General features: G+C 39.3%; 2 protein-coding genes across 9 annotated transcripts in view; both read left to right on the top strand.

The window, feature by feature from the left end:
• The first annotated feature begins 174 nt into the window (after positions 1-174).
• LOC101884860 (uncharacterized) lies at positions 175-17,275 on the top strand. 5 transcript variants are annotated; one of them, XR_012402541.1, is made up of 4 exons: positions 175-205; positions 880-1,044; positions 12,299-14,100; positions 14,235-17,275. XR_012402541.1 is itself a non-coding variant. In XM_017355822.4 (3 exons), the coding sequence occupies exons 2-3, from the start codon at positions 960-962 to the stop codon at positions 13,726-13,728; spliced, it is 1,515 nt and encodes a 504-aa protein (XP_017211311.2). In that variant the 5' UTR covers positions 175-205; positions 880-959; the 3' UTR covers positions 13,729-14,809. The 5 variants fall into 5 exon arrangements, 2 of the variants coding, with proteins under 2 accessions (XP_017211311.2, XP_073804543.1); XR_012402542.1 differs by having other exon boundaries at positions 12,299-14,080; positions 14,235-14,809; XR_012402543.1 differs by having other exon boundaries at positions 175-373; positions 887-1,044; positions 14,235-14,809.
• Positions 17,276-17,622: 347 nt separating this feature from the next.
• Positions 17,623-27,203, top strand: part of si:ch73-120g24.5 — a 76,515-nt gene continuing 66,934 nt past the window's right edge. For 2 of the 4 annotated variants that reach the window (XR_012402491.1, XM_073948313.1), the window contains exons 1-2: positions 17,623-17,652; positions 18,361-18,549. Coding sequence is in view for 2 of the 4 variants with exons in the window: in XM_073948313.1 (XP_073804414.1) it covers positions 18,441-18,549 (109 nt within the window). In the remaining 2 variants the exon portion in view is untranslated. Of the gene's footprint in view, positions 17,836-18,360; positions 18,550-27,203 lie in introns of all 4 variants that reach the window. The other 2 variants (XM_073948318.1, XM_073948314.1) reach the window with 1 other exon arrangement.

Below are 27,203 nucleotides of genomic sequence, written 5' to 3'. Positions count from 1 at the left end.
ACACACAATAGATATAAATTACTGATACACTGGATATGTACAGTTTACAATATAAAGTGTGTGTGTGTGTGTGTGCACTATTGGAGAATGTTGAGGTGATTTTTTTCCCAAATCGCTCAGTCCTACGTTAGACTTTTATTTTGATACTATGCTGTGACGTCACAAGCCTGCGTCGCGCTTCTGTGTTTTGCTGTTCAACGAAAAGGTTTGTGTCTTAAACGCTGCAGCCTCGTTTAAATCAAATTATAGTTTATTTTACAAGTAATGCCAAACTAATAAATGTAATGGTGTGATAGTTTATCTAATTAAAAAAACGTAATTAGTTTAAAGCGAACGCGAGTTGCAGAAACGGCGCGTCTCATGACGTAAATCTGTCAGTAAACAAACATGATAAAAACAGTTTTTAGAACTCATTTCAGTCAAAATGATCAGTTTTATTGCGCTATTGAAGTAAATAAATATCCTCTAATAACTCTGTTTGTTTTGCCAGCAACATTGTTGACACACAAACGCTTTTCTGTCTCTAAAACTGGTTTCTTATTTAGTTGTAAAGATGTAAAATATTACCTGGAGACGATTTCTGCCTCCAGCAGTGTTCAAGCTTTAACATGGAGAACACATGTGACTCTTATATTGTAGTCTCTTTCTATAATCTACAGTTGACTGTATTAACTGTGATATTTTGCGTGTGACCCGAGGAACTTTTAAACATGTTATATTGTGATTAATATTACCTCTGACATCCAGTCAAAACAGTGTAAATGCACACAAGCTAGCTTTACAAACTCTGTGTTCATAAATGTGCAATATTAATAACTACACTGGTCAACACATTCATTTTTATTGTTTATTTATGTTGTTTTTTCTCCTCTTAAACAGAGTAAAGTGTCTAAACGTAGAGGGAAACTCCTGGAGAAGCGACTGAGATCTGCTCTTCATTATCATCTACTGTTAAAAGGATGGCGTCTCTTAAAGAGGAGAGTGAAGGTCTGAGGATCACAGAAGTGTTCACACTGAAACATGAAGATCCTGAGGAACAAACGGGTTAGTTTTTATTTCTCAAAGCTGAACTCAGAGTCATTTAATCCTCAATCAAGTGTGCAGCTCTCAATCATATTTTAGAGAAATCTCATATAAGCATCTAGATGAGTTTTATTTGACATAAAGTGACTCGCATGATCAGACAAACACTACACTAACACTGCCTTCAGGTGAATTTGAGAAGATCCGGCTTATAATTTGCACGATGTCACAGTATTTAATGATTTCTAATTATTCTCCAGTCTGAAAAACAGCTAAAAACACTGTTCGGATGTTTTATTTCAGACATTTGTCAGGTTTTTGTCCTCAAACTGCTTCTGTGTGTAGGATTGAACATGACTGAGAATAAATATCATGCATGTTCGTCTATAAACATGTTATTTATCTCTCTTCTAGTCTCCGTTATAAAAATACTGTAATGATGGCCTTTGTTGGAGGAAGTATTAAATGCCTCGCGTCAAATTTAGACTGATACTAAAATCATTATAGATTTGCGTTTCCTGTCTGTTACATGAGAAAGCCACACTTAACGCATGTTGTAGTAAACTAGTGTAGAATTATTTAATTAGGATATGAGCAGGGTAGGGTTGTAACGGTATGAATTTTTTACGGTATGATAATCGTCTAAAACAATACCACGGTTTGACGGTTTCGCGGTATACGGTATTAAATAGTAATTCTCATAGCAAAGACCCTGAAAAGAATAAGAACACGTTTTCTGACTGAACAAAGGTTTTATTTCAACAAACTTTTGAAAGAACCATTTTAATAGAACTATAGAAGTCCTTTATAAAAATAAACTGAAAAATCTCCCATTTTAATAAATTAAATTAGAAGGAATAAACAAGCAAGGTCTTTTAAGATTGGACAAAAATAAACTTAAACTGTCCTTCCTTATAAGCAGGATAAATGGGAGACCAAAAGTGCAATACCAAGTTTATGGCTGTAAACATGTATTTAAAGCGTTGTTTTGTTCAGTCTAGGTTGTGATGAAGAAATGTAAGCATGTTGAGATTTTCAGGACTTAATCTTGACCGCTGAGGTGAGAGAATGTGTCCACTTGTACAATGAACAAATAAAAAAATAATAAATAATGTGTCAAAGTCCAAATAAACATGGTGCAAATCCTCAGTAAAAAAATAGATATAAATATTTACTATACTATAAATAGTTACATAACGAAACTAGATTCAATATGGAACATCCTTAGGTTTTATGTGCCAGCATGGATATGGTTGTCTGTGGATATGGATTTGGATATGGTTGTCTGCAATGCAGACAAACAGCTGCACCTTCATTTGCGTCTTTTGAAAACAGCAAGAGCAGCAGTTCGTCTTTGCTGTGTCACTGTTTTGTCATGTTTCTGTGCTGCTGTGCATGCAAAAGTACTTAGTATGAGAATTATTTCATGCAAAACTTTTTTTTTTGCGTTTTATTTAGCCGCGCAGAAATGTATGCCTATCTCTCATTCCGTGTTGTTCAAAAAGCTCAGTGTTGGTCCACAAACAAAAGTGAAACCTATGCTTATTGGTTGTGATATAGCGAGTTTGAACCAATCTGGGCATGGAGGAGGGACAATGCATCAATGGATCATGTCTGGTTTGTCCGGAGACACAGTGACGAGCGTTTCTTTGTCAAATCAGCGTTGTCAAATTTTGATGACGTAACCGCACTGATTCCGGAGCCTCTGAAAGTCCGCGAATGTTATGTGATACAGCACTGGAACGCTGAGATTCTCTTTATACGCTTTATACCAATCTTTGAATTGTATGAATCTGATCAGCGGATCAAAAGTTATTAAACATTTAAGAGCAATACTTATTTTTAGCCGCGGGCGGCTGTCTCGGTCTTTAAGGGTTAAAACCGTTGATATGCAATTGTTCATGGTATGATAATCGTGCACGTTCAAATCGTGGTAAACCGTCATACCGGTATATTGTTACAACCCTAGAGCAGGGCCAGACGGAATCTGCAGACGTTTTTTGCTATTTCTGCAGAGAATTTTGGTAAAAATCTGCAGATTTCTGCTGAATTATTTTGGGAGTATCCAGCGGAGTATCATAACTAAACCCTTAATATATTAAATAAAAAGTAATAAATTACTGAATAAAAACTGTATAAATTCAGATTTACACATTTACTCAAGTTAAAAAACAAAATTAATAATGGGCTAAAAATCTGCAGAAATCTGCGGAATTCTGCGCGCGCAGATTCCGTGTGGGCCTAGTTTTGAGTCATAAAATAAACACATACATGTTTCACAATATATCAAATTAATACTATAGTAATGCAGAGTAAATGCTGGTGGTTTTGAAGCATACTAAATATATATATATATATATATATATATATATATATATATATATATATATATATATATATATATATATATATTTGTGTGTGTGTGTTTATACACAGTGGTGTGAAAAAGTGTTCGCCCTTATTGTTTTTTATTGCACATTTGACACACTATAATGTTTAAGACCATCAATCAGAGTTAAACATTTGTGAAAGATAACACCAATAAACATGCAGTGTAACCCTTTCACTGCCCCTCTACCAAACGGTTGACTGTGTTTTTACTGTATTTAAAGAATGTCTTTACAAACAAGTCATTTAAAGAAAGATTTAAATAACGGTTTAAACACACAGCATTGTCGGTTTACAAAAAATATCAAACAAACATAATCCTGTTGCACTACTACACTTGATTTTGGTTTTATTGTAAAAAAAACAACAACAAATCAAATCAAATCAGGCTTTTATTTGTCACATACACTATCGTATAGTAAAATTGAACCCCCCAACCGTACACAGACATCCAGGGCCGGAGTGGGACTCCTTTTTAGCTCTGGAGTTTCAAGCCTTAGACCGGCCCACCTCAGTCGACGACTGACTATATTAAACTAACGTCATTTCCAATTCAGTTTCTAATTACACTATCACGTCTTTGTCAAGGACACAGCTGCTTTAGAACTTCAAATGTTTTTCATAAATATGAGAACATTAATTCTTTATAGATATCCAGTCCTTTGTAACAGTCGTCACACACACACACACAAAAAAATGTATTCCTACATAAGTAACCCAAACAGTATTTTATGTCTTAACACTGAAAAAAAAAACCTATTTTTCTCTGGTGAGGTTCGAACTCGGGTAAGCTGCGTCATTGCGTAACGTGTAGGGATGTAACGGTATTGTAAATACTGTCATACCGCAATATTAATTTTTTTCGATATTACCGTAGTCGCATGACTCGGTAAAACTATAGGTCTTCTGAGAAAATTTGCTCAGGCGAATGACGCGAACGGGAGGTCGCTGAAACTACATTTCCCATCAGCCCAGGCGTGGCCATAATCCTTTGCTGTCTGTTGTCACTACAGATCCAGTAATGCGGAAATGGAGTGTGCTTCTAGTAGCGGGGATGAAAAAGAGCTGGAGATGATCGAAACCTAAAGCGGGTGTTGTCGCCGCGGGCGTACTGAATAGCAGTGTTGTCGCGCGCGTACTGTAAAGCAGGTCGCACACCAGAAGCGCCGCTCGGCGGCGCGCAGCGCCACGCAGCGCCATCTATTTTACAATTCTAAACATAGGTTTCTATCAGGATACACACACCGGCACCGCAAGTCGGCGGCGCCCGGCGACGGCTCAGGACGCAGTTCATTTTTCAGCCGCGCCACAGAGCGCCATCTGATTAGTTTCATGTTAAATATCCTTCGAATGTGCGCGTCTGGTGTGTGATACTTTAAACTGTCATGTGCGCGCCGTGTCGCGGCGCCGAGCGGCGCTTCTGGTGTGCGACCTGCTTAAAGCAGAGTGGGGGGTTGAGCGCGCATACTCAAGAGCGTTGTTGTCGCGCGCCTACTGAAGGGCGGGACGGAGCGTGTGTCGCGTCGCGGGGGCACTTTTGATCATTTTGGAAGGGCACTTTCTATCCAATACTAAAAAGGGCATGTGCACTGCACAGGTTGAGCCCTGTGTGTGCACGTGCCTGCAAGTTGGGGAATACGACTAATAATCAGTCATGGGGACTGCAGAAACACAGCACACTGTTCAGATTGATGCAGACATGAGATCTCTATCTCACTCATGGTTTGTCCTCTTAAGTGGGGGAAAGACAATGCACAACGTTACCCACTGCTGTCAACCTGGGCCAAGTCATATCTCTCTGTCCCAGAAACCTCAGTCCCAAAGGAGAGGGTTTTTTTCTGTTGCAGGGGACATTGTAAATACCCAGAGATACCAGCTTTTACCAGATTATATTTATATGATAATTTTCCTTTAAACCCATCTCTATCCAAGTGAGTGAGTGATTAAATGTTGAATGTGATGAGTTTTCAACAATACTAAATTGAAACTTTATTTTTTTTACATGGTTTAATATTTTTTTGTTATTAAAATTGAAGTTCCTGTTTCAAAGCTTACAGATAGATGGCTAATTTGTATGTCATTGACACTTTTGGCACTTTTTTGGAGTATTTTCATAAGTTTTGTTTTTCCTGTAAATGATTCAATAAATACCGTACCGTGACATTCATACCGAGGTATTACCGTACCGTGAAATTCTAATACCGTTACATCCCTAGTAACGTGCTAATCTCTAGTCCACGATAGCGCTGTTAAGCGCTGCACTGTTATCTGCTCCTATGGATGTCTACTCTTTTTTTACCCTACTCTTTTTCTCCCCATTTTTGATTTCTGATCAAGTTATGTTAAGATTAAAAGTTAAGATTTATTAATGCAGTGAATCATCTGATTTTCATTGAGCAGGTGTAATATTCATTAATATTAATTAATATTCACTAAGGTGCCGCTGTTTGGGGTGGAATGGGGCTGCATTTTGCTCACGGGGCTGCGAGAAAATAAATAAAAAGAGCGGCGCTGCGGCAAAATAATGATTAAAAAGAGTGAGGTTATGGTCAAATAAACAAATAAATGAAAAAAGTGCGACTGCTGAGAGTGCAAGCAGCTAGGGACACCGGCCCTCGCGGCCAAAAAACGGACCGGCCCACCGGGAATTCTCCCGGTTCTCCCGATTAGCCAATCCGGGCCTGCAGACATCACAATTTTCAGGGGAGGACAGGTCACAGGAGGTAACATTTAGGAAAGGAAACAAGATACATGTCAGGAAATGGAGGCAAAAAAAAAAAAAAAACTCCCTCACACCTTGCCCTTGAGTTAGAGCAACGTGGGACCAGGGAGACAGAACAAGAGCCCCTGCAATTAAGCACTACATTGCCACAGGGGATGGGAACAGGGGGTGTGGATGTAGTCTGATGAGGGCGGGCAGCCATCTGGTCCTGCATCCATGGAGGTGCTGGTCGCAGACCCGCCTACCTCCTCAAGTGGGTGAAAGCACACACAGGCGTTGGATGAGCGGCTAGGTGGTGATTGTCTATCTGTAGTTGCGTATGTGTGTGTGTGTAGAGTCCAACACGTGTCCTTGACAGGGAGCAGGAATTTCAGAGCGCTCCTTATCCGGAAAAAGTTGTTTTTCTCCAGCCGAGACAGTCTGGCTGGAGAAAAGAAAACAGGGAGCCGAAACAGCAGGAAAATACTTCAACTTTAGGTCATTATCTGACAATTTCACAGATATTTAATGTCCCTCACTGGTCTCCAGGTCTGGCCAAATCTTGTTGCAAAGGTGCTAATTTTACCCTTATGTTGTCCAGTTTTGGGTTTAAGACCATAGTCTGAGCATTTGCGGCTCTACCCATATGCATTTCAATCAAGCCGGCCGGCCTGGTGGGGTTTTGAGCAGCACTGACCGCTTTTATCAATCTTCGATACCCCATAAGCCCATCAGCAGAAACCCTGTTATCAAAGTTCCGAATAGGTAGACATCTTGAATATCCTCCAGAGACAGAGCAGCCAGGCACAGGACACGCCACTTCTCCCACCCGTCCATCACATAACCAGCTGCAAACGTCCCCGCAGGACAAATGGGCTCTCCCAAGCCCAAACTCTTCGTTGAAAGCATGTTAAATGAGAATTTTGAAATATTTTGTCGCAAACTTTAAAAAAAAATTAGCAGGGCTCGCAATTAATTTTTTTACTTGGTTGCACCGTTGCTCCCAACTTTAAATATTTGGGAGCACCAGAAAAAATTTTGGAGCACCCAGTAAAACTGAATGAGCACCACTGCTAATTGAATATTAAGGGATTTGTTGTATTTGAAAACAACATTAATTTGGACCGACAAAAACCAGAAACCACTATCTTAACTAATGCTGAGATGACTTATTGAAATCTGTGCAATAATTCTAAATATTAATTGTAAATATTAATGATAACGATGACGACAATAATACCAACGATGTTTTACATTTCTCATCATCATGCTGACTCGAATGTGCTTAAATGGGTTGTAATTGTAGTTAGAAATATTTATTTTGCACTATTATTTTTATGTGCATGTCAATTTAATATAATAAATAATATTTCAGCTACAAAACAAACGAAAGTCTATAATAAATCAGTCAATTCAATGCTAAAAGCAGTCATCAGTAACTAAATAGCAAAATAATATACATCTCAAGAAAGAACGGACAAAAGAAAGGAAGCAAAGTCTCACTTCTACCACTCTTTAAATGTTTTGGTGTTGGTTTGTGTCAAAAAGCAGGCGAGTCAGCTGACCCAATATATAAGCGGGGCAGAGCAGGACTCTTGCGATGACCACCAGCGCAGTACCGCTCTTTGTTATGAGCCGCAGTTTTAGTTTCAACTTAGTAAAGGCGAGCTTCTTTGGCGACGATGTGTGCAGTGTTGGATTTTACATTTAGCGGATATTTGCGCTAGGGTTGGGCGATATATCGGGTTCTGGAGATATATCGTTATGATTCCCCAACTCTATGCAGTATTATCCAATATCAGTCATATCGATGTGGTTTAAGGCCACTCCAAGGCAGCAGCACTAGTGATTGGTCTTTCATGAACGATTTGTTCATTTTGAACGAATCTTCAATATGACTCAGGAACTACGAGTCCTCTCAGGGAGTGATTCGTTCATCCGCGCGTGCGCACATTTGTGCAGGTAGTATCGTTAATTTCAAGTCTTCATCACATTGGCAGAAGCCAGTCATATGCATTTAGAGCCGGAAAAAGTATTGATCCGCTCACCTCTCAAGTCCTCTATCGGGTCTGAGTCACTCATTCATCACGAGTCAATCATACGTGTTTAGAGCCGGAAAAAGAATTGAACCGTTCATCTCTCAAGTCCTCGGGTTTGAGTCATTCTCTCACGTGATGAACAAACGATCATGGCTCCTATCAGCTTAGACTGTGCATTGATTAAGATTATATGTGACTGTCAGTGTAACGTGAATGAACCCCTGACATTTGAAGACATGAAGAGGTGAGCTGAGCAAAGAGACAGCAATACCTTCATAGACAAAAGAGCAGGTAAACATTGAATTATTATTTTCTCCTTCTTATAGTATGCTATTTATGACTTATTTGTCATGTGATCGACCTTTTGGGATAGTTGTAGATGTGTTTGGAAGTAATTCGTAACATTTCAATAATATTTTGGCAAATTAAACCAAATGAACGAAATGACTCGAAAAAAGATTCGTTCATCTTGATGAACGAGACTCAAAGATCCGAGTCAGTAAAATAATCCGAACTTCCCATCACTAAGCAGCACGCAAACTCCTTTATATTTCTTCTTTACATTTACGTTATAACACGTTTAGCTCTGCGTTCTGCTCTGTTTACATTTACATGCTTAGCCAGCATTTCATCACAGCACTCTGAAACTATTTCGTCACTTCTCGTATCTATAGTCTATTCGTTTTCATCTCCGTATTTAATATTTAGTAAAGCAGGTTTAGTCTAAACAGAAGAAAAAGTGTAGGATTTTTTACATGGAATGGAAGACTTCTCTTTAGATATTTTCGATATGTGCACTGTTTAATGATTGTGCACAATGCATACATGTAAATGTGTAACTATAAAACATACAGCTAATTTTTCAACTGTGGTAAACAGGATTACCTATACAAACACTGTAATTGTGACATAAAATACTGTGTCATATTTACATTCAATGTGGTTCTTTTCTACCCTACAATATAAGGGTGTCAACGATCCTCCAAATCCTCGATTCGATTACATTTTCGATTCTAAAGGCACGATTCGATTTGATTTTCGATTATGAATAATTAATTAATTAATGACCAATTCATTATTTGTAGCCTACCGTTTAAACTACCTGACCTGCATGGTCTTTGTTTTACCCATAAACAAATCATACAGTAAATGAATAAAGGTAAGTTACACACATTATAACGAAAATGTTTTATTATGGAGGAAAAATACTAAACTACGTAGTCCTGTGTGAAAGTGTTTGCTTTGTACACCCTATAACTGGGCTACCCTTTGTAGCAACAACTGCAATCAAGCGTATTCGATAACTAGCAATGAGTCTCTAATGTTTTGTTCACACCAGACACAGCATGCGCAAATAAATTGCGTTATTCACGTGTCAACAGACGCGTGACCATTTTGAGTTTACTCACTTCATTTGCACGTCAAATTCGCTTCATTCGTGCATGAAGTACACGTCAAAATAGACGTGGATTTGCGTCTTCTGTCTGCATAGGTTTGTTCAGCGTTGTGTCTGATTCCACTAGATCAGGGGTGTCCAAACTCGGTCCTGCAGGGTTGGTGTCCTGCAGATTTTATCTCCCAACTTGCCTCAACACACCTGCATGGTTGTTTCTAGAAAGCCTATTACCATATTGTTGCATAAGTTCTCAAGCAGCAACTTTGAGGAAACTCGCTCATTATATCAGCATGTCGTTAAAGAATACGAATTTCTCATTCACACCATTATATTTTAAACTTCTATAGCTCTCGGTAGTCTAAACATCACACACCTTGTAAATAGGCTCTCGATTTCATACATTCCTAAAGTACAGCATATTCTTGTCCAAAAGTCACATCAAGTACATCGCATTGATACATCTGACAATCTGGTGGTCTGTTTATGCACAGAGACTTGGACAGTCTTTTGCATTGAGTTGCTGCCTCGACCTTTTCCTGTTATTGGATTACCCTTGATGTTGTTTGCTCCTGACATGATGTTTGACTATTCTACAACAAATGCCGCATTTAGATCCTCACTCCTGTTGTCATGCTCAGTCTACTACAGGAGACGTAAAGTAGATCCATAAGTTTGGCTCATCTGGCTCAGTCAACATGAGTGTGCCCTTGAGGACCACATGAATTATCTTTACCAGTCCCTTCCAAGACTTTTATTTTCTGAGTTTTGCTTGCTTGCCTCACAGATCTTTCTGACTGTACTCATTGAAAATTAGATCGTGGACTGATTTAACCATTAAGGACCACCCTCATTCTTTTATAGTCCTTGATGGTCCGTCTTGGTGACTTTTTAAACTTTGCCCTGATCCTCATTGAATCCGCTAACCCAGAAAATGGCCGCCACCAGTCCATCAAAGCACAATATGGTCACGGCAAGTTTGACCGGATCCATGACAGGAAGACACTTGGAACAGGAGGTGCCACTAGTCCACCAGCACATAGGATGGTCGCCGCCTGTTCTTCATTCCACAAGATCAGGCTGCCTCTAGTCTTACCAGCTCTCATAACGGTTGCAGCCAGCTCACCAGATGGCTATGGCTTCCTGTCCCAAGTCTTTTCCTGTCATGGTTTCTGTTCCTGATTTGCAGGAATGGCCACCACCACCTGAGCTTTCATCATCATCAGAGACGTCTTTTCCAGAGCCGTCAATGCCGCTGCCTGGGATTCGAAAGCGGCCAACGCCAGATCTACACCTGCATCAATAGCACCACCTGAGCTCCAAGAGTGGTTGCCAGCACTAGAGCTGTTTTTCCATCCAATGCCTCCTGAACCAGAGCATCCTGACCCATCAAGGTTTACGATCTGCTTGTCGCACCAAGATCTGCACTCCATCCACTCCCCCTGTTCTGCCTTTACTGCACCTCCATTCTAGACTGTCCAAAAGAGACAGTCTTTTGAATTGTCCATTGTTTGCAGCCTTCTTCAACCGTTGCCTTTTATTTGAATACTCTTTGTGGATTACCCCTGATGTTGTTTGCTCTTATTATGATCCTTGCCTGCTTTGGTTTGCGTTCGGATCTTCACTCCAGTTGTCACGCTCAGTCTATTACAGTGATTTACACCAAAGGAGTAAAGATTCAAGTTCACTTTTCAGGTAGTTTTTAATGTCCTTTAAGCAAAATTTTAGGGATTCTCAACTTTGCCTTGTCACTACACTGCAGGACATTTCTTAGATTGTGTCTAGTTTCTAGTCCAAATATCTCAAAATTCCTAAATCAAGAAGCATTTTCTAGGGAAGTAAATCATATATGGTTTTCAGAAATAATCCCAAAAGTGAGTTTTTCCTTAAGAAAAATAATCTGCCAACGGTGTAAGAAAAATAATCTTGTTTTTGCTTTGAAATTAGATAATTTAGCTTGTCCCAAAAGTAGTTTTTTTACCCAGACTTAAAATAAGAACGAATTTCAGAGCAGTTATCTCAATACCTTTTACCGTGAAATCATATTTTTATCCAAGGTTATCATACCGTCAGAATATTATACCTGTCCATGCCTGCACCAAAACCATGTTTCAAACAATTAAGCTCATACAAGACCTATTGCAGGTTATAGCCTAGTATCAATGCTGTGGAAAATGACAAATCTCACCATCTAGCCTGTGACTCCTGGCTCCCTCCCCAATCAAGACTTGATCTGACCCATCATCTGCATACCTATTTGGAATTGTCAATCTTTGCCTTAACTAATGGGGATCTTTATACCTTAGTTGACGCCATTTCTGGCTTTCTGTAGGAGTATAACTGCTGTGTTGTATTGTAAGGTAGTAAGATGAGCCAGCAAACTCGAAGCGCAGAAACCTTACATGACTTAAAAATTATGACTTTTTAGTGAAAATATTTACAAAGAAACGAGTAGAGGACCTAATGCTAAGCCCTGTAGCACTCAATGGTTTAGATCAGAGATCACCAAACCTGTTCCTGCAGATTTTAGCTCCAACCCTAATCACACACACCTGAACAAGCTAATCAAGGTCTTACTAGGTATACTTGAAACACCCTGGCAGGTGTGTTGAGGCAAGTTGGAGCTAAACCTTGCAGGGCACCGGACCTCCAGGAACGAGATTGGTGACCCCTGGTTGAGATGTTCTGTGTTGGTTTTCATGTCTGCTGTTTTGTGCCTTTAAACTAGTGTTAACTGGTGTTTTTTCACTTTAGGGCTGGTGGTACTTTCAGAAGAGACTCAGGAACTGAATGAAACTGAAGAGAAAGATCAGTATGGGAAACACCAAGATTTAATGATTGATGAACCATCTTTAGTGGCAAACAACACTTCATGTGAAGAAGCCGAGAAAACCAAACCTTTCCCCTGTCATCAGTGTGAAAAACGTTTTAGTCGAAAACAATGCCTTAAAGTTCACATGAGAATTCACACTGGAGAGAAGCTTTCCACGTGTGATCGTTGTGGAAAGATTTTCACTACAAAATCAGATTTTGAAATCCACATGAGAATTCACACCGGAGAGAAGCCTTACTCATGTACTGAGTGTGTAATGAGTTTCAGTGGAAAGCAAAAACTTGAAATGCACATGAGAATTCACACTGGGGAAAAGCCCTTTGCCTGTCAGCATTGTGGAAAAAGATTCAGCCGAATGGGTAGTCTTCAAGTACACTTTCGTGTTCACACTGGAGAGAGGCCGTACACCTGCCAACAGTGTGGCAAGAGTTTTTCTCAGAAGTCTTCCCTTAGGGCTCACATTATCCGTCACACTGGAGAGAAACCGTTTCCATGTGATCAGTGTGAAAAGAGATATGTATGTAGAGATCACCTTAACCGGCACAAGAGGATTCACGCTAAAGATAAATATTTCATATGTGATCAGTGTGGAAGCAGTTTTAAACTCAAAGAAAACTTTGACCAGCACATGAAGAATCACGCAGAGAAATCTTTAATATGCGATCAGTGTGGAAGGAGGTGCATTAGTGAATCAAGTTTTGAAAAACACATGAGAGTTCACACCGGAGAGAGACCTTACTCATGCACAGAGTGTGGAAAGAGTTTTGGTCAAAAGGAAACCCTTACAGCGCACATGAGAGTTCACACTGGAGAGAAGCCTTTTCACTGCCAGCATTGTGGAAAGAGATTCATTGCGTCATCTAAACTTAAATCTCACATGAACGTTCACACTGGAAATAAGCCGTATACCTGCCGACCGTGTGGAAAGAGTTTCGCCCAATTACCAGCCCTTAAAGTCCACATGAGAGTTCACACCGGAGAGAGACCTTACACCTGCGCACAATGCGGAAAGGGTTTCGCCCAGAAAAAGGACTTTCATATTCACATGAGAACGCACACTGGAGAGAGACCTTACACTTGCACGCAGTGTGGTAAAAGCTTTATTTGTAAAGACACCCAAATACGACACATGAGAACTCATTTCACTGGAAAGAAACCGTTCGCATGTGATGAGTGCGGAAGGAGATTTATTTGTAAAAATTACCTCAACCTGCACATGAAGATTCACACAGAAGAGATTACATGTCATCAGTCTGGAAAGAGGTTCACTGAAAGGACTCGCAAATTACACATGGCCAAGCAAGCCTGCAAGTCTGGCCACAATAGCAATCCTCAAGATTTGCCCAAGTGAGCATTTCAGCATTTCTTGCCGATTAATCTAGCAACAAACATCCAATGCTGCTGCTGCGCCCTTTATGATTTACTCCACTGAAATGCCAGTAAAGACATGGGCTGTGTTTAAAACAAGCACCCAATACCCCTAAATAGTGCACTATTTCTAGTGCTGTCCGAAACCATAGTGAATGTTCTGAGGTGCACTCGATCAATCCCTCAACGCATTGCAATAACGAGTTTACAACCCATGTACAGGCAACAGCTAGAAACTCCCATAATGCACTGCGAGAGTTTGTGCCTAAAAGGAATTCCCGCATCTGACCACAAGACGGCATTCCCAGTTTCTTAATACAATATTATTTACTTAAGTCAGGGGTGTCCAAACTCGGTCCTGGAGGGCCGGTGTCCTGCATATTTTAGTTTCAGCCCCAATTCAACACACCTGAACCAGCTAATCAAGCTCTCTCTAGGTATACTAGAAACGTCCAGGCAGGTAAACTATGCAGGACACCGGCCCTCCAGGACCGAGTTTGGACATTCCTAACTTAAAGCCACGTAGTTAGCGAGTTTAGTGCTCCAATTCTCTCGCTAATTTCAGTCACTACTTTTAGTGGACTTGTGTACTGAATGGTGAACGAGGATATAGTGAGAAATCAAGACGGAGAAATCATTGCAGGATGCAGTTTCATGGCAGAGTTTGTTGTTTAGGTTCAACTGCATTTTGAACAAGTGGAGATTGAATATCTGTTTTTAATTGAATACATTTGATAGAACTGATTGATATGAATAATAGCTTATTGGTAATCATATATTATGTTTATCAGAGCTGTCAAACGCGTGCGTTGCATCAAGAAAAGTATTTAATCATTTAGTTCGATGGTACCCAGTCCTGTTCCTGGAGATCTCCTTTCCTGCAGAGTTCAGCTCCAACCCTGATCAAACACACCTGTCATGTGCTCCTTCACTTCCTCCTTGGTTTAAGCTGTATCCAAAACTGCGTACTTCCATATTATACAGTACGCTAAAATCAGTATGCGAGCCGAGTAGTATGTCCAAATTCATAGAATTCTAAAATCAGTATGCGAGAAGTACCCGGATGGCTTACTACTTCCAGCGAGATTCTGCAGTAAGCATCCCATGCACGCTGCGCTATCCCATGATGCCCCGCGAGAGAATCCATGAGTGGGAGTGAAGCGACGCAACTGACACGGGTAGGTCACGTGACCAGGCCCGGATTGGCTAATCGGGAGGACCGGGAGAATTCCCGGTGGGCCGGTCCGTTTTTTGGCCGCGAGGGCCGGTGTCCCTAGCTCCAGAATCTGTTGCTCTCAGCAGTCACACTTTTTAAATTTTTTTTTTTTTTTTACTTGACCACAGTCATTATTTTACCGCAGCTCTGCTCTTTTTATCAATTTTCTCGCAGCCTGGTTAATGATGATATAAGTCCGACGAGCCACCTTTTTCAGCACAGCTGTTGTGGACTAGTGGTTAGCACGTTAGGTTACGACACTGCGGACCCGGGTTTGGTCTGAGTATTTTTATTTTTTTTCTTAATTTTTATTGTTAAGACATAATACTGTTAGGGTTGTTGAACATTTGAAGTTCTAAAGCAGCTGTTTTGTCAAAAAAAAAGACGTGATAGTGTAATTAGAAACTGACTTGTAAATTGTCCTTATTTTAATATAGTCAGTCGTGAACTGAGGTGGGCCGGTCTGAGGCTTGAAACTCCAGGGCTGAAAAGGAGTCCCACTCTGGCCCTGCACGTGACCATGACAAAATGGCGGATGTAGTACGTCCGAATTCCATTCATACTGCTCACATTCATACTGTATAGAACGCACTTTTCTAACAGCCGAGTAGTACGTTTACATTCAAATGCAGTACCTGCTGAGTAGTAGGCGGTCTCGGACGCAGCCTTTGATCAGGGTTGGAGCGAAACTCTGCAGGAAGGTAGATCTCCAGGGACAGGATTGGGCACCCCTGGTTTAGTTAGTTTATAGATTTGATTATTTGTCATTCATTTTGTTTTTACCTCTACTGTTGTTGTTTGTAGAATTGTTGCTTTGTTTTTCCTGATATTTCATTTTCCTTATCGTTATACGTTTATGATCGTGTGGAATTAAATTAAACCACTTTAATGAGTGAGAGATAAGAGAATGTCTCCGTTTTAATGCCAGTAACTTCCCATTGCTGTTGCTTGTGGCTTAATACAGGGTTTCTGCGGGGTCTTGAAAAGTCTAAAGTTTAAAAATCGAAATTTTAGGCCTTAAATCGTCTTAAATATTCTGTTTTAGGTCTTAAATATTTTTGCACGGGTCTTATTTTTCTGATGTTCATGTAACGCTACGTCTAATGCTCATTTAAATTCTTTTTTTGTTGTTGTTGCTTGGTTTTTGTGGTGTTGTACTTCTTTATTTCACTAGTCTAAGTGTAATTTGCTGTATTACCACTACAAATGAGACCAACATGCAAGAGCCAATCAGCTTTCTGTTACTGAACTCTGCGAGCAGCACAAAGGTCCGCTTTGGGTGCGTGCGACATGATTTCGGCTGACGGAACTCAATCAGTTTTTTAGACTCGAGCGAACAGTTCCAATAGTATCTGGATGCAGCCTTTATGGTGCAGGCTGAGAGTGCATATCTCAGAGATGCAATGTCAGACTCAATGGTGCTTGTGACGTCACTTTGATTGTGATTGTGTGACGTCACTGCATTGCATGCACCTCAGATTGCATCTGCACCGAGTCTGCAGCCAGACCTCTAACAGTTTGCGTGGCGCCGTGTTTGGGTTGAATATGAAACATTTTGAAAAGGTTTTTTTCTGGAACAGGGACGACTCTACAGACATCTTCATGATTTGTCCATGCGTGATCACAGGGATAACCAGATTAACAATAATTCTTTGCTAGAGATTGCAACAGCAGTGGGAAAGGAGGAAAGTTGTTGTAGTCAAAAGGAGTTTGTTAAAGCCAAAGGAGGTCATGGCAAAAGTGGAGACCCAGGTACACAATGTTTTTCCACCATTCCTAGGTTTTACACTGATGTAAATTGTACAATGCTTCAAAGATTGATTCATAAAATCTTCCAATATAAAAAAAAATATATAAAAAATAATTTGTTAAAAAATCTTGACAATATTAATGACATGTAGTTCTGGAAACTTCCTACCTCTGTTTATCTGTCTGACCTTACGGTGGCTTTCTTTTGACCGCCCCTGTTGTTTTAAGATGTTTGTTAGTTTTTTTTTTTCTGTTGTTCAATGATGCATTTTAAACTTTCTTAATTACTGTTCAGTTTGAATAAATTTATTTTACCACTAATTTTGTGTGTTTTTTGTGCATTTTCTCTTTATGTGTATGCGTGTTTTTAATATTGTGATAGTCTTATATTGAATACTCTTAAAAATGTATTACTTTAATGAAAAGTTTTAAATTTGACACTATGAAATCTGCAGAAACCCTGTAATAACTCTTGTTAGATTTGTCCTGATCAGACGATGTCTGAGCATTAAAACATACAGAACTGTGATTTTCAATAAACTCTGCTCTTTCTTTGTCATCATTACTTTGTCTCCTGCTTCTGCTCTTTGTCTTCCTCATTTTCAACTCCTATATTAATTCAGTTCTGAGTACTGATTAACAATATGAGTTTCTTATCATTCTTCCTGCCACCAAACTTTTTGAATAAGGTACAAAAGTCTACACACAACACACACGCGCGCAATGCATATAAGTTAAGGATACACACCGAATATATACTATTTACCATGTAGTGTTTTTGTAATTTAAGTGTGTGTGCTCTATTGGAGAATGTTGAGGTGTTTTTTTTTTTACAAAGTCGCTAGTTAGAAGTTAGTCAAAGTCGTTAGACTTTTATTTTGGTACTCTGTGATGACGTCATAAGCCCGCACCGCGCTTTCGTGTTTGCTGTTCAACGAAAAGGTTTGTGTCTTAAACGCTGCAGCCTGGTTTAAACCAAATTATAGTTTATTTTTTTAACAAGTATTGCCAAACTAATAAATATAACCGTGCGATAGTTAAACTAACTTTTATTTAAAAACTTAATTAGTTTAAAGCGAACGCGAGTAGCAGAAACGGCGCGTCTCATTTCTCCGTCGTGAATCTGTGAGTAAAACAAACACGTGAATTCAGTAGCGATAAAAACAGCTTTCAGAACTCATTTCAGTCAAAATGATTCGTTTTATTGTGCTGATAAAGTAAATAAATATCTTATAATAACTCTATTTATTTTACCAGCGACATTGTTGACACACAAACGCTTTTCTGTCTCTAAAACTGGTTTCTCATTTTGTTGTAAAGATTTAAAATTTTACCTGGACACGATTTCTGCCTCCAGCAGTGTTCAAACTTTAACATGGAGAACACATGTGACTCTTATATTGGTCTCTTTCTTTAATCTACATTTGACTGTATTGTCTGTGATATTTTGCCTGTGACCATTGTTGAGGAACTTATAAACATGTTATATTGTGATTAATATTACCTCTGACATCCAGTCAAAACAGTGTAAATGCACACAAGCTAGCTTTACAAACTCTGTGTGTTCATGAACATACGATATTAATAATTACGCTGGTCAGTACATTCATTTTTATTGTTTATTTCTGTTGTTTTTCTCCTCTTAAACAGAGTAAAGTGACTAAACGCAGAGGAAAACTCCTGGAGAAGCGACTGAGCTCTGCTCTTCATTATCATCTACTGTTATAAAGATGGCGTTAATTAAAGAGGAGAATGAAGATCTGAGGATTAAAGAGGAGAGTGAAGAACTGAGGATTAAAGAGGAGAATGAAGATCTGAGGATTAAAGAGGAGAGTGAAGGTCCGAGGATTACAGAAGTGTTCACACTGAAACATGAAGATCCTGAGGAACAAACAGGTTAGTTTAATTAGGGCTGCACGATTTGGGAAAAATATCACATTGCGATTATTAAGGTAAAAATTGCAATTGCGATACGATAAACAAGTGGTATGACTCAACTTGCTTGTTATCAATAAAAATGCACACACAGATTACTAATAATGCTAAAATTTTTATTTTTCAAAGTTTTTCAAAGTTAAAGTATTCCGGCACCAGGCCAGATCTCCGGTGTGCGGCCGTGAAATAAAAAAAGAAAAGTATATATTTTAGAGCTTGCGCATGCGATTTAATTAGGGATGCTCAAAATAACCGAATAACCGAAAGGGTGCGTTTGTAACCGATTAATGGTATCAGTTAAACTATATTCTGATATATAAATTAATTTATACATTTTTAAAGTTTGGCTGCATAAGGGACATCTGTTAAAGGGTTTACTGATGCTGTGTTCACACCAGACGCGGAACACGCTGATAAATCGCGCGTAAATAGCCGCGTGAACATTTGAGTTTACTCGCTTCATTCGCGTGTCAAATTCACATCAGAACAGACGCGGATTCGCGTGATGGGCAGGGCTTCTGTCTTTTAAAGACTCTAGCTTCATAGCTAAATGGCTAACATGGATTTCATGCAGAAAATAAGTGTTTATGTGCTTTATGAAGACTGAAAAACAGCGTCGATACGTTTAGGGTCGTGTCTGAGTCCACTACATTCTTTCAGAGGTGCATCCAGCTCTGTGAGCTCATAAACTCCTCCAGAAACTTAACCTGGATGACGGAGGCTTTCAGCGGTGCTTCTGACTGAGCCAAGCCCAGTTTGATGAACTGTTGTCGGTGAAGGCTGAAGGATTTCCCTAGGAACACAGACAACAGGTTCTACGTCACAATCACGCCCCCATAAGAGCAAGCTTCTGATTGGTTAACGCGGCGCGAATGTCCGGTGAAGTTCAGATTTTTGAAATCGAGAGATTCGCGCGAAACGCTCGTTAAGCGTGTCAAATGTGCAAAACGCTCAATTCGCCCTGCGCCATTCGCGCAATTTGCGTCATTTGCGCGTATCGCGCAGCAGGACGTCTATTCGTGCGTTTACATTGACTTAACATGTAAATCACTCGCGTTCCGCGTCTGGTGTGAACGCAGCATGATGGTCGCAACCCGCAAGTGTGTTACACTCTCGTTATGCTCGCTCGCTCAAGTGCCTCAAGTTTCGCCGATGCGTGCTGTGTGCTCGAGCGGAAAAAGCGTGTTACCTAATTCGCCCTTCAGTCGCGTCTTTTTCATTCTTCAGTCAAGTGAAAGCACTGCAGGGTTTCTGTTGAGGTGACAGCGGGGTTTGCAAGTTCAGCCATGAACCTCGTTGGAAAACCTATTACATCGCCAATCTGGAAACATTTTGGATTCGTGGTGCACGAGAAAGGCGAACCAATAATTAGGTGAAGCTTTTATATAAGTAATAAGTTTTAAATGGACAAACAAATCTCAAATATCCAGAGCAAGGTTATTATAGTTAACGAAAAAACGAAAACTAAAATGTTAAATAATTGTCGCTAACTGAAATAAAAATAAAAACGAGAGCTTTTTCAAAAACTAGAACTGAAACTGTATTGTGTGCATACAAAACTAACTGAAACTTACTAGAATTATAGCAAAAACCTCCTTCGTTTTCGTGTTTGTAAATGTATTTAATACATCATCTTACTGTAAGCCTTTTAGAAGTGAATATAATCCGCGCTGCAGGTGTTTGTGCAAGACCCTTTCGCACCTCAGTGTCTCCTGTTGCCATTGGCCAGATCGAGCCGGCTCTCCTCCAGTCATCCTCGCTGTTGCTCCCGCGACAAAACCACCAGTGGACATGACAGCAGCACGGCGACAGCATTAAATAAAGAGGCTTAAAAGTATTACTTTAACATGTTTGTGCCCAATATTGGGATTTATTTCTGTAGCGCGATCGCGAAAGAATCTTTTTAACCGGATCTTCTAAGTGAACCGGTTGAACTAGTTCACCAAATCGAACTGAATCATTTGAAACGATTCGCGTCTCCATTAAGCACTTACCCACGCACTTCTTACTTTATAACAAGCCTAATATCCACATCTGACTCTAAATAATCCAATATATACTCTTATTCAGTTATTAGAACAGTAACGTTACATTGAAAAGCGGTGAACCGATAATACTGCGCATGCGTGATTCAGTGAACCAAACACAGTACAGCCTTCTGTGTGACTGAACTGTTATTGTAACAACTGCAGCGCAGGTGAACCAAGGGCTTAAATCTGATTATCTGGTGAAAAACGTAAGTTTATTTCATAACAGACAATCGTAATGGAGTTTAAATAAGTGAATCATGATTCAGTTGGGTTTACAGTTAGTAAAACTTTACTGTAAGACATTTTTCAGATCATGGTGATGTTTTAATTGACTGAAATTACTATTGCTGACTACATAATGTTGAGTCCTAACATCCGCGTTAGAAATCTGAATTTCCCATCACCAGGAACGGATTAATAATTTAGAGGCACAATGTCTTGCAGCCTCCCTATAGCCGCACCCCATAGTTGAATTAAAAATAATATTAATATAATATTTGTAAAATAAAATCAATCTATAATGTATTGCCCACATTTTTTAAATAAATTATATATAGTACATATGTTTCTAGTCTACAAAGATTTAACTTATTTTTAAAGCATTTAAAGCACAAAAATACAACTCTGGGAAATTAATGAATTGTAATATACTTGTTCAAGTTCACTTAAGCAGTACTAAAAATTTATATCTAAGGGTATTTTTAGTGTATAAGTTGTACAAACTTATAATGCACATGATTTGGATAAGACCTCTCCAATCCAGTTCTAGGAATCTGATAATACACACATAATACACACACTTATTATATATGATGATAGTGTTTATGTGTCCTCTGAAAACATGTTTCCAAAAATGTATGGCTGAGTTTTTATTATACAATATTTATCCTGTTGATTTTGAATCTTGCACCTAACAAATGTCCTCATTTAGAAAAAAACTGAAACCAATAAAAACTAAACTAAAACTAAGACATTTCAAAATACAGAAACTAATAAAAACTAGGAAATCTGCCTTTAAAACGAATTAAAACGAACTGAATTTGAAAACAAAAAGTCAAAACGAAATAGAAACTAAAACTAATCTGCGGTCATGTCACCTAGCCACCCATGACATGCGGAGCTGCAGCGTCATGTCATCTTCTGAACGCAAACGCCCAGCTATAGGTATGGCAGAGGCCTTTTCAAAAATGGCCAAATACAAACGAGAAAGCGATCAATAGTAGACGTTGATGAGAAATGGAGCAGCATATTTAGTAGTTGAGAACGCGCCGCTCCTCAATGTAGAGTGGTCAGCTTTCCGAGAAATGCGGGCGGCGGAGCAAGATACCCTCTCTTCGGTTGCAAAAAAGTATCTGCATTTGCGCTACAGTCAAACCGTCTGAGCGTGTATTCAGTGCTACGAGAAACATTGTCCCAATTAGACCTCCGCTTAAACCGGAAAAAGTCAACATGTTCGTTTTTCTGGCAAAGAATTAAAAATATTAATATAAAACAAAAGACGGAGAGACGCTGTTGTTTTAACATCTGACTTATATTGTTAAAAGTCTACGCTAATATTTTTCTTATTATTAGTTACTATTTATATTATTATTGATTAGTTAAGTATAATTTTAGACTATTTGTGACGTTCTTAATGTAATGTTTAATTGTTATACTGTTTCAAGCTATAAAGTTATTTAATATTTAGGCTAGCTACATTATTGTAGGCTGTATTGTGTTGTTTTATCAACGAAAGTTAAACAAACACGTTTGTACAGATATTTTAGCATAATACTTTGGTCTTTGATATTTCTTAATTTTTACACAAAATGTAAAGTAACTTATGTAGGCTACAGGGGCGTAATTTGTTGGTGGTACGGGAGGAATATTTTGCCAGTGAATATCATTTAAAAAAATTAAATGAATAAATAAAAACACCTTACGGATAGAATTAATGAAGGAAAAGCATGATCTTAATCTTCATTATCTGATTCATGCAATAAACTTTTATTGCGCCGACAAGAACAAGCTCTCAAAGCTAAAGTCTAAAGCGAGAGGAATTATTGATGTTATTAATATCTTGTTAATATTAATGATCATAAACATGACCTGCGTTGTAGCTTTAATAAACGCCGTTACTGTGTCGTGTCAGATTTTACAGTTCTATGGCAGGAGGTCTTCACAATCACATAGAGTTCGCTGGCCGATCTCACTGCCTTACAACAACACAGCAGTTATACTCCTACAGAAAGCCAGAAATGTCATCAACTGAGGTATAAAGATCTTGATTGGTTAAAGCAAAGATAGACAATTCCAAATAGGTACGCAGACGCAGGGTCATATCCGAGTCTTGAAAAGGGATGTAGCCAGGATTCACAGGCCAGACCGCCTGCAGGTTATTCAGAGCTGATCTGGTTTGGTGCTGCTTGATATCACTCAACATTGGATTTGACAAATGGATAATGGCAGATCCCCTTAACTCCAATAACCTGCGAAAAACAGTCTTGTGTTCAGACGCTGTTTGGATCACACCTTTTTATGACACTTCCGTTCGGGCTGTTCGGGGCACTGGATACGTCTCAGCGCCTGATAGACAAAATACTCGCTCCTCACGCAGCATCTGCAACATCATAGGGCAGTATTATCAGCGCTAAGACGGGCCAGGCTCACGGACAACGCGAAGAAGTGCGCAATTGGGCGAGTGAAGGTAAGGTATCTGGGCTTCCACTTGAGTCACAGACTGTTTTTCGCAGGTTATTGGAGTTAACCTCCTGCCATAGAACTGTAGACTATCTTCAGTAAAAAATTTTGTTTTTATAGAATTTCCAACTCTGAATCTTTTGATCTAACACAGCAGTTAAGTTTTATTAACAAAATGAGTATAAGACTTACTACTCCTTATAAGATTTAAGACTTTTAAAGAGTTTAGGACCCGCAGAAACTTAATGACAATAAAAATGTAAACTTTTTAGTGAAAATATTTACAAAGATAGAAGTAGAGGACCTAATTCTGAGCCCTGTATCTCTCAATGGTTTAGATATTCTGTGTTAATTTTCATGTCTGCTGTTTTGTGCCTTTACGCTGGTGTTAACTGGTGTTTTTTCACTTTAGGGCTGATGGTGCTGAAAGAAGAGGCTCAAGAACTGAATGAAATTGAAGAGAAAGATCAGTGTGGGAAACACCCAGATTTAATGACTGGTAAACCATCTTTACTGGCAAAGAACACTTCATGTAAAAGAGCTGAGAAAACCAAATCTTTCCTCTGTCATCAGTGTGGAAAACGTTTCAGTAAAAAACAAAACCTTAAAATTCACATGAGAATTCACACTGGAGAGAAGCTTTTCACATGTGATCAGTGTGGAAAGAGTTTCAGTCACAAACACAGCTTTGAAATGCACAAGAAGATTCACACCGGGGAAAAACCATTTGCCTGTCAGCATTGTGGAAAAAGATTCAATAAAATGAGTAATCTTAAAGTTCACATTCGTGTTCACTCTGGAGAGAGGCCGTACACCTGCCAACAGTGTGGAAAGAGTTTTGCATGCAATTCTGCTCTTAGTTTTCACATTATGCGTCACACTGGAGAGAAACCGTTCACGTGTGATCAGTGTGAAAAGAGATATGTATGTAAACGAGAGCTTAACCGGCACAAGAAGATTCATGCAAAAGACAAATGTTTGAAATCTGATCTCTGTGTGAGTCTGGCCACAATACCAATCGTCAAGATTTGCCCAAGTGAGCATGTCAGTTTTTGTTTTGCCAATTAATCTAGCAACAAACATCCAATGCTGCTGCGCCTCTTTATGATTTACTCCACTGAAATGCCAGTAAGGACATGGGCTGCGTTTAAAAGCGCCCAATACCCCTAAATAGTGCACTATTTGGAGGAGCAGCTTCAATGAGTGAAGTGCACTCAATCCCACAATGCATTGCAATAACGAGTTTACAACCCATCTACAGTCAACAGCTAGAAATTTCCCATAATGCACTGCGAGAGTTTGTGCCTCAAATGAATATCCACATCTGACCGCAAAACGGCATGCCAAGTTTTTAAAGCGGTGGTCCACTACGATCTCATATTTTAAACTTTAGTTGATGTGTAATGTAGCTGTGTGAACATAAACAACATCTCCGAATGTAAAAAGTTCTAAGTTCAATGCAAAGGGAGACCTTGGGTTTTACAGAGTTAGCTTAGCAAAGCCTACGATGAACGAATTTTGGGGACTACGAAAAATACTTCCGCCCCCTGTGAGATCACAAGTTCGTTACTCCGCATCCCACACTGCGCAGGTAAGGGCCGTGGCCAGAGGCGCTGTAACGTTATAGCAGAGGCGCTGTAACGCTGCTGTTTCCACAGAGCTTCGTCTGTTTCTGTATTTGGGCTTCCAAAGGACACGACACAAAGACAGAAGTGCCTTTAGTTCAATATTAATTGTGTTCCAGAGAATTATAAAATACTCAGCAAGCATGATTTTACAAAACAGCTCCAGAATCTCTCCCAGTTCAGTGCTGGATTCGGCTAAAATCTCCTCAAAGCAGAAGTTGTGAGCTACAAGTAAGTGTTTTTATTTGTTAAAATTGATCGTGACATGTTCAGTGTCTAGCGTTAACGGTATGCTGTAGCAACGATGTAAACAATGCGAAATGCTGCTTTGCGGGCAAACGATTTAGCTACAAATTCATATTTATCAGTCAAACTGCTGTAAACACACACACACACCACCAGCACGTTCGTGTCTCATGTGTGTGCGCACGGGACTGCACTGATTGTCTTCAGGCAGCTTTTCCACGTGTCTCACATCTCAGATAATGAAGTCGCAAAAGATATGTGGATGATTCATATTACTTACACCTGCAGATTCCGGATACACATGAAAGACGTCGTGTAACGCATTGAGTTAACAAAAAAATACAGGTTAGCTTACCTGACTCGTGGTCGCAGCAGAATAATAAATCAAGGCTCAACAGTTAGCATCTCACATCTTGTGCTTTATTCTTCTGTCACGATATATTACAGAAAATAACTTAATCCGAGCATCAGAGAAAAATAAAGTCCTTCGCACATGCGCTTGTTACAGAAAGTTCACACATTCACACCACACACAGAGACGCTGTTAAAGGAGCCGCACCCCATTTTCACTCATTACAGACACTTGTCAGATGTTATTTCAGAGAGCGGGCGGGAGGTTAACTGCATGTTTACACGGCAGACAAGCGCGTGCTTATATGGGCGTGACGTGGAGCCAATCCACGAATAGCAGCACATTATGACGATGACCAATCAGAGTCACTTAAGGGCGGGCCTTTCAGAGGAACTAGGAAATATGACAGTCGTTTTCATGTTAGCTGAGTAGCTGTGTAAAATCAAAGTGAGATATCTGAAAAAATAACGCGACTCCCTTCAAGTGAAACATGAGCACACTTTGCTTTGCATCTTATAAACACAACCAAGCCTTAAAATTACATTCTGGACCACCCCTTTAAATCATTATTATTTACTTAAAGCCACATAGTTTTAGCGAGTTAGTGCTCCAATTCTCTCGCTCATTTCAGTCACTACTTTAAGTGGACGTGTGTACGGAATGGTGAACGAGGGTATAGAGTGTGATCTCAGAGCAGAGCTTAATTTGTGCCGGAACACGCCAGATCCGGCACCTGATTCCCCCCGGAAACTTCACAGATATCCAGGAACAGGATTGAGCACCCCTGGTTTAGTTAGTTAATAGATTAGATTTTTTTTGTCTCATTTCATTTTGTTTTTACTTGTAGTATAGTTTTTGTAGAATTATTGCTTTGTTTTTCTTGGTATTTCATATTCCTTATAAGTTTATGATCGTGTGGAATCAAAGTAAACTGTTTTAATGAGTAAGAGATAAGAGAATTTCTCCATTTTAAGGGCAGTAATCTTCCATATGGGTGTTTTTGATATTGTGATATAGGTCTTCAATTTAATACCTAATCGGCTTAAGTTTTAAATTTGACACTATGATATCTGCAGAAACCCTGTAATAACTCTTGTTAGATTTGTCCTGGTCAGACAATGTCTGAGCATTAAAACATACAGAACTGTGATTACTCAATAAACTCTGCTCTTTCTTTGTCATCATTACTTCGTCTCCTGCTTCTTCTCCTCCTTGTCTTCCTCATTCTCAAGTCCTATATTAATTCAGTTTTGTGTACTGATTAACAGTATGAGTTTCTCAACACCATATCATTCCTCCTGCTGCCAAATTTTCTTCTTGAATAAGATGCAAAGGTCTACATTTTATCCTGTTACCCCTCTCCTCTTCTCAGTAAACTTTATTTAATTGATTGCATCTCAGGGTCTCAAAACTTTCCCCATAATAATGCATAGAGCTGTCTTTTAGTCAAATCCTACACACACACAATACATATAAGGATACACACCAAATATATACCATTTAGCATGTTGTGTTTCTGTAATATAAAGTGTGTGTGTGCACTATTGGATGTTGAGAGGTTGATGCGATTTTTTCCCCCCCAAATCGCTCAGTCCTGTGTTAGACTTTTATTTTGGTACTATGTGA

Source organism: Danio rerio, chromosome 4, assembly GCF_049306965.1.
Source record: "Danio rerio strain Tuebingen ecotype United States chromosome 4, GRCz12tu, whole genome shotgun sequence".
NCBI lineage: Eukaryota > Metazoa > Chordata > Actinopteri > Cypriniformes > Danionidae > Danio > Danio rerio.
Note: the sequence above shows the minus strand (reverse complement) of the source record. Positions and strands in the feature narration are given on the sequence as shown.